The 13,968-nt window shown below is 39.3% G+C and overlaps 1 protein-coding gene across 1 annotated transcript; it reads right to left on the bottom strand.

The window, feature by feature from the left end:
• Nucleotides 1-8,038: 8,038 nt before the first annotated feature.
• Nucleotides 8,039-12,131, bottom strand: fbp1b (fructose-1,6-bisphosphatase 1b). The gene is given in 12 exon segments (XM_022191586.2): nt 8,039-8,269; nt 8,375-8,564; nt 8,683-8,708; nt 8,711-8,801; nt 9,549-9,686; nt 9,824-9,931; nt 9,933-9,965; nt 11,122-11,214; nt 11,311-11,358; nt 11,360-11,474; nt 11,948-12,047; nt 12,050-12,131. Coding segments are annotated over 11 exon segments (1,008 nt in total). The 5' UTR covers nt 12,117-12,131; the 3' UTR covers nt 8,039-8,269; nt 8,375.
• Between the last annotated feature and the right edge of the window lie 1,837 nt (nt 12,132-13,968).

Raw genomic sequence — 13,968 nt, 5'->3', positions numbered from 1 at the left:
AGGCCTTCAAATCTATTGGTTGATAAATCACAGGATTGGATGTACAATACTTAGTGTCCAAGTGTCCCACCATGTCAGAAACACAGGAGCACAAACCTCTCTTAAAGTTACAGCTGTCTGTTCTGGTCCATTTGGTACTTCCATCTTACCAGTGAAACTATGCAAATTTTTTTTTTTGCATAAATTTGATCTGGCTTCCCCACGTTTGGCCTGGATTGTATGTGTATATATATATATTTATATATGTGTATATATATATTTATATACAATCCAGGCCAAACGTGGGGAAGCCAGATCAAATTTATGCAAAAAAAATTTTTTTTGCATAGTTTCACTGGTACAGCAAAAATAAACATGATTATTATATAAAGAATCGCATCTCATCAGCAGTCTCATCAGAATAGATCTTTACTGTCATTATCAAGTATCTGTATCGATTGGTGATGGGTAGTTATATATATATATATATATATATATATATATACACTGCTCAAAATAATTAAAGGAACACTTTGAAAATACATCATATTTCAATACGGGGGAAAAACAAACTGGATATTAGCATTGATATGGACTGGATAATGTGTTAGGAATGAAAAGATGCCACATTGTTTGATGGGAATGAAAATGACCATCCCCCAGGAGGGCTAAATTCAAGACACCCCAAAATCAAAGTGAAAAACTGATGTGGCACGCTAGTCCATCTTGCTGAAATTCCTTGGCAGCAACTCAAAATGATATTCAGTAGTTTGTATGGCCTCCATGTGCTTGTTTGCATGACTGACGATGCCAGGACAAGCTCTGAATGAGACGACAGATGGTGTCCTGGGGTATCTCCTCCCAGAACTGGACCAGGGCATCGCTGAGCTCCTGGACAGTCTGAGGAGCAACCTGATGGTGTCGGATGGAACAAAACATAATGTTCCAAAGGTGTTCTATTGGATTCAGGTCAGGTGAGTGTGGGGGCCAGCTAATGGTATCAGTTCCTTCATCCTCCAGGAACTGCATGAGTTCTCTTACCACATAAAACTGGGCATTGTCGTGCAACAGAAGGAATCCAGGACCGCTGCACCAATGTAGGGTCTGACAATGGGTCAAAGGATTTCATCCTGATACCTAATGGCAGTCAGAATGCCATTGTCCAGCCAGTAGAGGTCTGTGCGTCCCTCTATGGATATGCCTCCCCACATAGATATAAATAGAAACTAGATGCCTCGTCGGCCAATGAGCGATGCGTCAGTGCGCCGCCATCTTGAAACGGGAGCGAGCGGGAGTAAACAAACCAGCGATAAGCGTGTTTATCACACACCGATTGACAACAAATCTCAAAATGCCACAGTCTTGTGCGGCCTGGCGCTGTACAATACAATGCAACCCAAACACAAGGGCACAAGGAATCACATTCCACAAGTGAGTATGTCCTTTCCATTGAACTTTTCACAGATTTCACCAGATATTGTAGCAGAAACCCACTTCCACGATGCCATGATCATGTACAGTTAGCTTGCGTATGTTGCTTGTCAATGAGCTACATCATCTGTCAAGTTTGAAATGAATTTATTTGTATGTTTGCACCAATATACAATTCCATAATTGTTATTCATGTGCTCTTCAAACAATAGTTGGTGTTTGTAGATGTAGCCCTGATGTGGCTATATCTTTGGAGAAGTGCACACAGAGATGGTAAATTGGGTTTCAGAAATAAACTCATACTGAACTTAGAAAAGGATATATTGTTTTTGATGAGCAGTTCATGAAATCAATATTATATCTAGCTTTTTTTCATGCATGCATGGAACACAAGTAAATTAAAGAATTTCGGCATGGTTCCAACTTTGTGCCAGCTTTGAAAATTCTTTAGTAGTAAAGCACTGAAAATGAGAAAAGAGAAAAACCCTCAAAATTTTTATTAACTTAATATTAAACTTCAACGTAATTTCAAGATAATTGTTCAAAGATGTTAATCCCATATGGAAATGCGGCACAAAAAAGGAATAATCAGTAGACTAAATAAATAAAACTGAGAAGCTGCTTATCATGGTGATCAGAGAAACCTGACATCACAGCAGGTCAACACAACAAACAGTTGCAGGAAAAGGGTCCCTAAAACTTGTTGTGCTGATTGACACCATCTCTTTGAGAGTGTAATCAAAAGATGACCTCGTAAGCTTTCAAATGAGCCATACCATGTCGAAATCTATGCATTACAAGGAAAGTTATGACCGGAAAACTGTGGCTGTGTAATGGTCTCGCATGTAACAGACGTTGTTTGTTTACAACTTCACTCCCGTTCCAAGATGGCAGCCGGTGACGCATCGCCAGCCTATGCTGGACAGTGGCGCGAGGCTTCTATGATTTCTATGCCTCCCCACACCATCACTGACCCACCACCAAACCAGTCATGCTGAACAATGTTACAGGCAGCATAACGTTCTCCACGGCTTCTCCAGACCCTTTCATGCCTGTCAGATGCACTCAGGGTGAACCTGCTCTCAACTGTGAAAAGCACAGGGTGCCAGTGGTGGACTTGCAAATTCCTGTGTTGCCAGCCGAGCTCCACGGTGCCAGTCAGCGAGCACAGCGGGCACTAGAGGACGCTGGGCCCTCAGACCACTCTCATTAAATCTCTTTCTGATTGTTTGATCAGAGACATTCACACCAGTGGTCTGCTGGAGGTCATTTTGTAGAGCTATTGCAGTGCTCATCCTGTTCCTCATTGCACACAGGAGCATGTACCTGTCCTGCTGATGGGTTGAGGACCTTCGACAGCCCTGTCAAGCTCTCCCAGACTAACTGCCTATCTCCTGGAATCTCCTCCATGCGCTTGAGAATGTGCTGGGAGACACAGCAAATCTTCTGGCAATGGCACGCATTGATGTGCCATCCTGGAGGAGTTGGACTGTCTGTGGAACCTCTGTAGGGTCCAGGTATCGCCTCATGCTACCAGAAGTGACACTTACCCTAGCCAAATGCAAAACTAGTGAAAAACAGTCAGACAATATTAGAAAGGAAAAAAATGTCAGTGACCTTCACCTGTAAACTCATTCCTGTTTTGCAGGTTGTCTCATTGTTACCCCTCTAGTGCATCTGTTGTTAATTTTCTGAACACCAAAGCAGCTGAAACTGACTAAAAAGACCCTCAGTTACTTACTTGACCCGATCAGTATCCCACATGTTTCACTGATTTGATGCAATACTTAGATTAAAAAGTGTTCCTTTAATTTATATATACATACATATATATGGGCCCCGGCCTGAGCCCGGGATCTTTCTGGATGGAGTTTGCATGTTCTCCCTGTGCATGCATGGGTTTTCTCCAGGTACTCCGGCTTCCTCCCACAGTCCAAAAAATATGCTGAGGTTAATTGGTTACTGTAAATTGCCCGTAGGTGTGAATGTGAGTGTGATTGTTTGTCTGCATATGTAGCCCTGCGACAGACTGGCGACCTGTGTCCCCTGCCTTCGCCAGAGTCAGCTGAGATAGGCTCCAGCACCCCCCTAGTGAGGATAAAGCGGTGTATAGAGAATGTATATATACATATATATATATATATATATATATATATATATATATATATATATATATATATATACTTACATACATACATAATTACATAATACATACATAATTTCTATTAGTATATTTGTTTAAAACATGTTACAGCGGGGATATGTCCGAGAGACCTCAAAGTTGGCCAGTATATTCAAGATGACTTCTGATGAAAAGTTGTCAAAATGCTCCGCAAAAGTCTTAGGGCGTGGCCATGGTGACTACCCAAAATATTGATCCCTCGCCATGAAACAGGAAGTACTGTCTAACTCGCCTGAACATGCTCCAATCTGCCTGAAATTTAACATGTATGATCGCAGTCTGGCCCTGACGACATCCATATGGATATTTACATTGACTGTCATAGCGCCACCGTGTGGTATCGGAAAGTAGACATTTTTTACACTTTGATGTACTATTCTTAGCAGGTTGATCATATTCACCTCAGATGTGGTGACATAAGCCTGAACATTTTGACGATGACTCACGGAGAAAATGGTGACTCGTGGTCAAACGGCGTGTCTGTGGTGGCGCAGCGAATTTCGATTTCTTGCCATTAAAATTCACCCTTTCATATCTCATGCTAAAAGGATCCACATTGTTTAAAGTGTGGATCTGCTACGCTTCACTGCTATGGTTGAACAAATCTGTTTGCCTCATGTGAGCTCTAGTTGCTTTTCATACTCTGGAAAGTTGTCCTGGAGCTAAATAGGATCTGATTCAGCTGCATTTTGCTGGAAGATGAGTGGAGAACCCAGTTTTTAAATACTGCATTCAGGCAGTCCATTTCAAATTTTGTTACAAGGGAGTCGCTCCTCTCCACTGTGGCAAATAAAATTTGATATAATTGTTTAAAGAGATAAAGATCCCTAAAATATCAGAAAATAAAACAAGACACGAAATTATGCAAATGGAGAGAATGAATAAATAAATTCAAAGCTTACTCAAAGGGAATCCAAGTGAATCTGGGGATTGTTTTGGTTTAGTTAGTCAGGTAGCTCTCCATAATTACTAATGCCGCAGGGTCTCGCTCTTAATATTTATATTAATTAGGTTAAATTCCATAATTTATAATGCCATAGGGTATTGGCCATATTACTATATTAGTTCATTGTCCATAATTTAAAAAAAAACTGCAGGGTCTCGCCCTTAAATATGTATTAGAACGAGGTAAAGAGGTATTTTATTCTTAACATGTAAATTTCTCAGGTAAAATGACACCAAAAATAACACTACAGGGTCTAAATTCCAATGTTTAAAATTGTTAGGTGAAGTTGCAACATCAAAAATTTATTTATTTTTTTGCCAGAAATCACTGGCTGAAACTCTTGGTTTAGATGTGCCATGCAAAAATAAAAATAAAACAACTTGAAGCTTTTACAGATCAAGCTTCCTTTATTTCTTTCATTTTCGCTTTTCCATAAGTTGAAGTATCTGTCTTCTGTGATCGTCATTTCCTTCTAGCACAACCAAAACTGAGCTGGGAGACAGGGAGAGGTTGTTGATGTTGTTGAGTAAGCTGTCAGCTGCGTAGACGCACCACAGACGTACCGCCATTACACTCTTCATCAGAGTGTAAAGTAAACACAGCCTGTCTGGACACGGCTGAATGTCAGTGAGACGGTGAAGGACTTCAGCAGGAAACAACAGGTACTGACCTGTCACGGCTAAGGGGGGTATAAAAAGGACAAATCAGTGTCACATAAACCACATCAAACAGCAAAAATGCTAATTTTTGGCATATTATAAATGCATGTTTAGTGTTTTAGCAAACTGACAAGACAGTCAGATGGCAGAAGAGGCCATGGATTTTCCAAAATATTCAGTAGCTTCAAGCCTCTTGATTTGATCTGTTTTTGATGAAAAAAAAAGTCAGAGAATGCAGCGTGATAAAAATCAGCTCTTTGAGGTCGAAAAAGGAAATGCCTTTCTTAAAAAGCCACTGCAGTGCACTGAAACATTTATTTTGAAGACTTACTCCAAAAACCTTTATTCAAACCAACATATGTCATCTTATCTTGTCCTTATACATGAGCGAACACACGTACATGCAGCACACACACAGACACCACACTCAGTAGCAGGGGAAAAATAAACAGCCTGTCTTTTGCTTTTCCTGCAAAATCTAAATATTGACTCTGTAACCTATAATCATACACAGTCTGAGCAAAATCGAAATAAACAAGTGTGCCTGAAACGTGTAAGTGTTTGTGTGTCTCATGGGCACGGAGGTCCCTGAATGCTGACAGTGACAAACACACATTAAAAAAAGGAAGTGGTTTAGCCTTTAGTGAATACCAGACAATATGGATTCCATCCAGCATACTGGAGCTACATGAATTATTATGTATTCTCTATACATACAAAGGAGCTCTTTCAAAAGCATTCAGCTTCTGCCTCAGATCAGGCATCTGCTTTTAGTTGACATCACTTAACTTTTATGTGACTCACATACAGTATTCTCACATCCAGAGGCTTTAAATTGCCAAGACGTAAGTAAAAAGGGCAATAAAAATTCCATTATGCTCTCAGAGGAGCGTTAACACTTCAATGCCAAGTTTCCAAGTGACATCAGCGGCCAGTGGTCCACACAACTGTGTTATTATTGTGTTGCAGCGTTATTAAGAGCCCATTAAGATCCATATCAGACTTTAAATCTTTGCGTGTTGGAAGCTACAGTAGGTGCAGTATGGGGGAAACACAGTTCGTATGTGCTTACTCTGTATACTCCGTAGTTTGACACTCCATAATGACTGCTTTCCTAAATAAACTTGATTGATTGAATGAGGCTTTTGTGTTAGCACTCTGTCGCATCTTTGTGTTTTTTTTCATGAGTCTTTATGGCTCATTAGTGCTGTGGCAAAGCTGGAACATTGCTGGCACTGCTGAAGCCGCTCGTTCTCATGCCAGAAATCAGCAGCAGCTGACAAAGAAACACAGAATCTGAAGGACTTGAATGTTGTTAATGGACATGGTGAGGTTGATTTAATACTTCACCATCTTTAAGTATGATTAGTTTGCTTTCTTGTTGTCAGTTGGAGAAAAAAAGATTGATACATGCTCATGTGAGTTCAATCAATCTGAAGCTTGAGCCAGCAGCTGGTAGCTTAGCATAAAGACTGAAAACAGAAGAAACAGCTGGCCTTGGGAAGGTAATACCATCTGCCTTCTTCACTACACCAGCTTGGTTTTTAACTCAATGGTTCATTTAAGAAGCATTTTTAGTCAGCAGCAAGTAAGTCACATAAAGAATGCAACCAAGATAGCTCATTTGGCTCTGTCTTGGTTTAGGATTTTTTTTCACCAGGGGTTGAGAAGACGCGTTTAATATTCAGTTTTTGTTTTGTTAAATACATATTTTTTTCCATGTGATTTTCAAAGAAAGCAAAAATATTTATTTTCCAAAGTATTAAAAGATCCTAAATATGTTCAGAAACCTCTAAATAACTAATGTGAAAGACAAAACTGTTTAAGTTGTCTATTCATGCAAGCGATTGACAAACTAAAGGAAAAACTACACATAATTTGTCTTGATAAGGTGTTTGACCACCACTCACCTTTAGAAGCATTATTGTACCTTTGCATTGATTGTTAAAGGTTCTGGAGCCCCGCTGGGCTAACTAATTCAGAATCTCCCAAAGGTGTTCAATTGAGCTGAGATCTGGTGTTTGCTAGGTCAGTTTATATGATACACATCCTTGTTGTATTTTAGTGACCCCTTGTGTTCTTTGGATGGAGACATGATCATCCTGAAAGAGCCCTCCAAACAGGATAGAAGTGTTTCATCATATGAGCAGCAGTGACTTATCCCTCTATGGGGATGAGTGGACCCAACCATGTCAACAAAATGCCCCCACAGCCTAATAGATCCACTCACTGCAGGGGTCAAGGCTTTAGGGCTTTCCTTTAATTTGTCACCCATCCGTACATTCACATTTGTTTGTGTTAACGACAGAACATCGTTTGTTGTTACTGATTTATGGTTATTTAGATGTCCGAGAAACAATGATGTCCTTTAACTTGTACTGAGATATCTGGGCTTGCATCCCAAAATGCCATTATGTCCTAATAAATAATAAACTGAGTTGTGTGCTCAGTTGACTTAGCAGCAATGTGAGAAGAAAGTATTGTTCATACATAAAAATGAAACAAATTGAGGGGAAATCAGAGTCCATGGAGAAGAGGATTCCCAGAGCAGCACTGCAATCCTGGGTGGAGAATGTGAAAGAGCGGATCTTGGCCTTGTTACCATTAATGAGCAAGTTTGGAGCAAAATTTGCTCCAAACTTGAAATGTGGCTGTTGCTGCTTCCTCCCCATGTGAATATGAATCAAGTTGCTATTATACCTCAGGTTAAGGACTTTCTAAAGTCATGTGTATGTGATCTTTTTCCTTAATATAGAACTTTTTCACCATATGGACAAAATTGTCCGAGCATAGAAACATACATGATCCTAAAATCTGGCGACTCACTGAATACCAAAAGCCTCTTTTTTTATTTGTCTTTATTTAAAAAAAAATACAGAGTAATTCTCTACACACAGTTCAGAAGATGTAATGAGCATGGTGTGAGGCAGAGCTGGCAGATTCAGTGAAGCTCCTGGTTTGTTCATCAGTTCAACAGAGGGAATGAATAAAAGGAGTAAGGAATGTCCTGACTGTGCCTCTTGATGGTGTTGTCAGTCCTGATTTTGGTGGGCCATCGCCAGACTTGACCTGCTAAATGAAAGACAACAGAAAAAAATCAGAATTGTATTTTTCTCTAAATTTCCTGCCTAATGATGTCTATTTAATACTACAAGTAGACATAGTGGAGCTGAGTACCTCACTTGTTGTGCTTCTTGTAGATGGCAATATACTCCTGCACATCATCAGGGGATCCCAGGACCACAGGGACTCTCTGGTGGATGTTGGTGGGCTGGATGTCCAAGACATTTGTGGATCCAGTAGTGGCCATGCCTCCTGCCTGCTCCATGATGAAGGCCATGGGGTTGCACTCATACAGCAGCCTCAGCTGAAAGCAGAGAACATTAGTGTAATGACATGACAAGAACGTATTTGATGCATCAGTATTATAGCACCGTAATGCACAAAATCCAAGCATTTTATTTCTAGAAGCTCCACCTGCTCACCTTGCCCTTAGGACTCTTGACATTGCAGGATATAAAAAGATTCCTCCATACACCAAAGTACGATGAACATCAGCGACCATTGAACCGACATATCGGCTGCCGTAAGGAGCAGAACCATCCTTGGAACAAAGAAAAATACATCATCAATGAATCAATAAATACATCAGTCTTTCTAATCATTAATTATCTGGCCAAAATTATGCAACATAGCATCAGAAACGGCCATTTCACATTACGTACACTGTAAAAATTAATCAGATAAAAAAAATTTAAAAAGCCAACAAAAACACTAAAAATCTTGTAGCAAGAGTGCCAGAAAAAAATATAGAAAAAAAAACAAAAAACCCCTAAAGTTATAAATTTTCATTCAAAAACTGTTTAGAAAAGTCTGTAAAATGATTTTTAGCTGATTTAAATATTTTATAATTTCACATAAGCTGTAATTTCACAAAGCATGTAAAATCTGTATAATAATTATGACAAAATTAGTTTTTCCATTTTTCAATGCTTAATATACCAAAAAATCTTTCAAAAAGCAGTAAAAATCTGTAAAATGATGGTGATTTAAATCCAGTATAAAGTTGTTTAATTTTACTGTCAAACATTATGAAAGAATGAATTACCATTGTAAAATACAAATATTTGATGCAACATTCAAATGTATACTTTAAAAAAAAAACTAGTTATTAACTATATTTTAACAAAACAGGAAAAATCTCAACAAAAATTAAACCAAAAAAACAACAATAAATTGTTCAAAAACGTTTCAGCTCATTGTAAAAAAATTCACTTTTAGCAATGTATTTGTAAAGTAATCACATTTAAAAGCGCTCTAATAAATATGTTAATACGCTTGTTGGCTTTACCTCTGGGTATTTCTTCTTTTGTAAGTACTCTGTGACATCTGGATAAAAATGCTGTGCATATCCTTCATTCAAACTGTAGATTTTTCCCTTTTTCTTGATCTTCACATCTCGATCCACCAAGATGAACTCTCCAATTGCCTAAAAAGAACATACAGGAGATGTCATGATGCAGTCAAATACTGACACAGAATAGAATTTCAAACTAAGAATTTGCAAAACCAACACTTGAGGAAATAGCTTTGATACCATCTAATGCAGTAAAATGTTAGTCTTACAGGATCAAGCATGAAGCAGTTGACTCCCTGACCAGTGGAGAGCACCATCATGGTGGCACTGCCGTACAGGGCATAACCAGCTGCTACGATGTTCCTCCCAGGCTGCAAAAGCGTCGTTCTCTAATGGCTCCCCATCTGTGGTCTATGTGGAAAAGTATAAGAAATTAGACATGCATTTTGGAAACCAACGGGATGTGACATACTGTTGGAATTACATTTTCTTCACATCGATATATGCAAAGAAAAATACAGTGCTGGCAACAGTGTTAACACTAACCCTGACTCAAAAACTCACGTCCCTATACAACTAAACAGTATTCTCATTTACACTTTAAAAGGAATGTATTTTTTCCTCGAAGGTTAGGACTACAACATTACAGGAAAGGCTTCCAGTTTGAAAGAACCACAGACTCCATGTACACAACAAAACTTTCACTCTGGAAGCTTGGGTGTGTGACCGCTGTAGGACCATTATTCTTGAAATTGATTTTGTGTTTTCATTGTTGTTTGGTTACACGAAGGAAAGCATCATCATAACCCTTTCACAATTCTGTTTTCTGAGTAAACAGGGTGTTTAGTCCAAGCCCATCTTACATGTGATTGCTTAGCTGAAAAGGAGGGACAGCAAAGAAATTAAATAAACACAAAGGCATGTAGATTATGAATGTATTCGTGATACATCACAAGCAAAATGTAATTGAGAATACAGTTCCTTGTACACCAACAACAGACAGGATTGGAGTAAACATATAACTTATTTTATTTTAGCCCTAGATTAAACTTGATTTTCTTACTATTCATATGGTATTTTCAGCTGTGTACATACTATGTTGGATAATTCTACTGCTAAATTTCAGGTTTCTTGGTTTGTGAGTTTAACATCACTTGTATTTGTGTCTTGCAAAACTGTGGTGGTTATAGCATGCAAGCAGCCATGTGAGGTGTCCAACGGTACACTGAGCCAAGGGTTAACTAGCATGTCAGTTTTAAGCAGCTATGTACCATGTGGTAATATTACTTTGATGTGATAATGTCTAAATGTTGAGTCATTTTGCTAAAAGAAGTCAGGGGATCACCAAACTCATTATGTTTCATCATCTGGAAGCAAGATTCTAAGTCACTCTAATCTGAGATATTTCACTTTGGACTGACCAAAAGACCCCTCTGCCATCCTTAGACGTGGCTGAAATTATGACTGCTGAAAAATTCCACTGCTGAACTTCTGCAATGCCGAAAAAAGGGCCTAAGTAATAACTTTATACTGTTTGGAATCTCAATGTAGCATCAGAGTCTCTGACCTTTCTGTAGATGGCAAAGATTGTTCCAATGGAGACGAGACAGTCGATGTTGGATGAACCATCCAGTGGATCAAAGCACACAATGTATTTTCCCTGTCAGGTGAGAGAAAAATACATTTTACTGACGTACAAAGAGAAAAGGGCCTATGCAGACAATCATGAAACTACACAGTGTAGAGATGCACATACTCTCTTGTCTGGCTCCACGATGATGGCCTTCTCGTCTTCCTCTGAGACCCAGAACACAGGAGGTGAAGGAGGACTTGATCATGTTGATGACCAGGTCATTGGACAGCACGTCCAGCTTCTTCACCTGGTCTCCTGTCACATTGGTGCTTCCGGCGATGCCATATCTTCCCAGAGAGGAAAGAGGAGAACTTACTAAACAGTTATTCATTCTGTAAAGGCACTGAAGGAAATGTGGTAACACTCAATGCTGGCTGTCTTGCACCAGTGAGAAGGTCTGAGAAACCTATTATCTTGTTGACCTCTGCCCTGGGGGATTGTACAGGACATGTGCAAAGTTTACCTTTGGCCAGGGGCTTAGTTAAAACTGCTCACTGGTTCTCATGTTACTCTACATGCATTTCATTGCAAAACACCATATACCAGCAGTTAGCTGACTGAATAAAGTGACAACTATTGACAGAAAAATTAATAATTAATCAAGATAATGAAAAAGATTTGCAGCTTTAGCTGAAACAGTGGAAATATAAAGTTGTATCAATGAAATGACACATACATTCAACTTCATATTCAGATACATGCAGGGGTTTACAACCTCTTATAAATATGAAGAAACAAAAGCAAAAGAAATACTACTCACAGGTTAGCAATCCCAGCCTTCCTGACAGCGGTTGAAATGGCTTTGACAGCAGTGCAGATGGAGTTGAGCAGGTTTGTCAGCTCACCTGTTCCATGGGCCTCCTGCCCTCCTCCAGGACAAACCTGGTGAGAGTCAGGACGTTGGTGTCGAAGGCTCCTTTCTCAGACATTTTGCTGTCAGGCGTGAGACTGGGACTGCGACCTAATGCCGTAAGTGAAATAGGTGAGTGAAAGTGGACTCAACAACAGAGATAGGGGAAGGAATGGGGTGTGCGGCTCCTCTAACCAATCACCAGGTGTCCTTTCTGACAGAGAGGGGTGTGTTTGATCACTTCTGCGCTCTGGGTTTGAAAGATGCAAAGTTCAAAGATAGGGAAGATTTTTGTTTAAAGTGGCAATAGCCTGATGCTGTCCACATCACTGTGATCTCATCTTAAACAAGCTTTACTCAGCTCTGCCTTTAAGTTCATGTACAGTTCCTGGCAAAAATGTTTGAGATGGAGATTAATCTCAACACCCCAATTTGGGTTTCATTGTGTTCATGGGAGCAAAGTGCAAAATGTTATAAACAGAAACCATGTTTGATGCATATGATTGCTGAATTTCATGGCAGTATCACCAAAATGCATCTGTGTTTTGCCAGATGGTTTCTGGATTCCTACTACATTGCTGTTGCTTTGGTCTCATCCAAGTGCTTCCATGGCAAAATGCTGAAGGGACAGAAATCACTTCTCACATTAAAGGATTCCTTTGGAAACCTGCAAGATTTCAAGACAACAGACTTTGTTTTCTGAAATGCAGGAGGTGTTCACATGAGTGAAGATGTGTGTAGGTGATATTGGCTGTGACCTGACTCTGTGCAGTCACACAGCATGAATTATAATGGAAGGAGAGCAGAATGGATGCTGATGGATTTGCCTTGAGGAAAAGCAGGCCTGGTAGTTTCACCCACCCAACAAATGTTAATAACCACACAAGTTTTGAACTATTTTAGCTTTATACCTACCAAATAATTCATCAACTTCACTTTTCATTTAACAGAATGTAGACCAAAAAGTGGTCAGTTTCACAAATTCATTCATGGAAAATAACCTAAATCAAATAAATTGACTGAGTTTAAGGAACTCAGCACTTCTCTTGATATACAACTCAACCATGCTCTCCCTGCATGATCCTGAAGAAGTGTAAAGTTCAAACCACAGGACTCTTTGTCCTTGTCTACATTACCAGATTTTACTTGTACTGATAAAACACCACTTGCAGTGTAATAAAGATCCGCATTCAGGTGGTGCATGTTGTCTCTGTGTCAGTGTGTCTGTGCATGCACATGATTAGTTTATGGTCTTTGTCTCTGTCTGTGAACACACATGAAAGGTAAAGGACTCTGTGTGGTTCATTGAGTACCTACATCATAAGCTCAAACAAAACAAGTCAGAGACCTGTTTTCACAACATAAGCTTGTATGAACTTTGAACTTTGAGCAGGATAGCAGCAATGAAATTCACTCTGAGGTAATAAGTGATGGTCAGTCACATACCCAATCCATGTTGTTTTCAGGTTAATAATAACAAATTACATGCAGCTGCAACATTTTTACAGGCCAGTGTCAGAGCTTAAAAGATCATATTTAGATGGCTCTCTCTCAAAAAATATTCATAAAGAAAACTCATATTTTATTTGTCAGAAAACAGACAAATACAACTAATATTAGCCTTTTCCCGAGAAACTCCAGTCAGTGATGTAATGGTGCCTGGAGAGAAAAAGTATACTCTTCGATTTAACCCCCCTTTTGTTTTATCAAAGCAGCTCAATCAAGCAAAGAATAAACGCCCTGTGTCATAAACTGTGACATGTAAGACTGCTGTTACATATTTAGTTGTTCCAAACAGGCCAGTGTATTTACACATTGCACACTTAGCTATTCCTGCTTGACGTCAGAGACCCAGAATAATTGTACAATTGAAGTCTCGCTCCAGTCATTGATTAAACTCTTTAAAACTCATCTCTGTGCATTAAAAAAAA

The sequence above is a fragment of the Acanthochromis polyacanthus genome, chromosome 18 (genome assembly GCF_021347895.1).
Source record: "Acanthochromis polyacanthus isolate Apoly-LR-REF ecotype Palm Island chromosome 18, KAUST_Apoly_ChrSc, whole genome shotgun sequence".
NCBI lineage: Eukaryota > Metazoa > Chordata > Actinopteri > Pomacentridae > Acanthochromis > Acanthochromis polyacanthus.
This window is presented reverse-complemented; position numbering and strand designations above follow the sequence as displayed.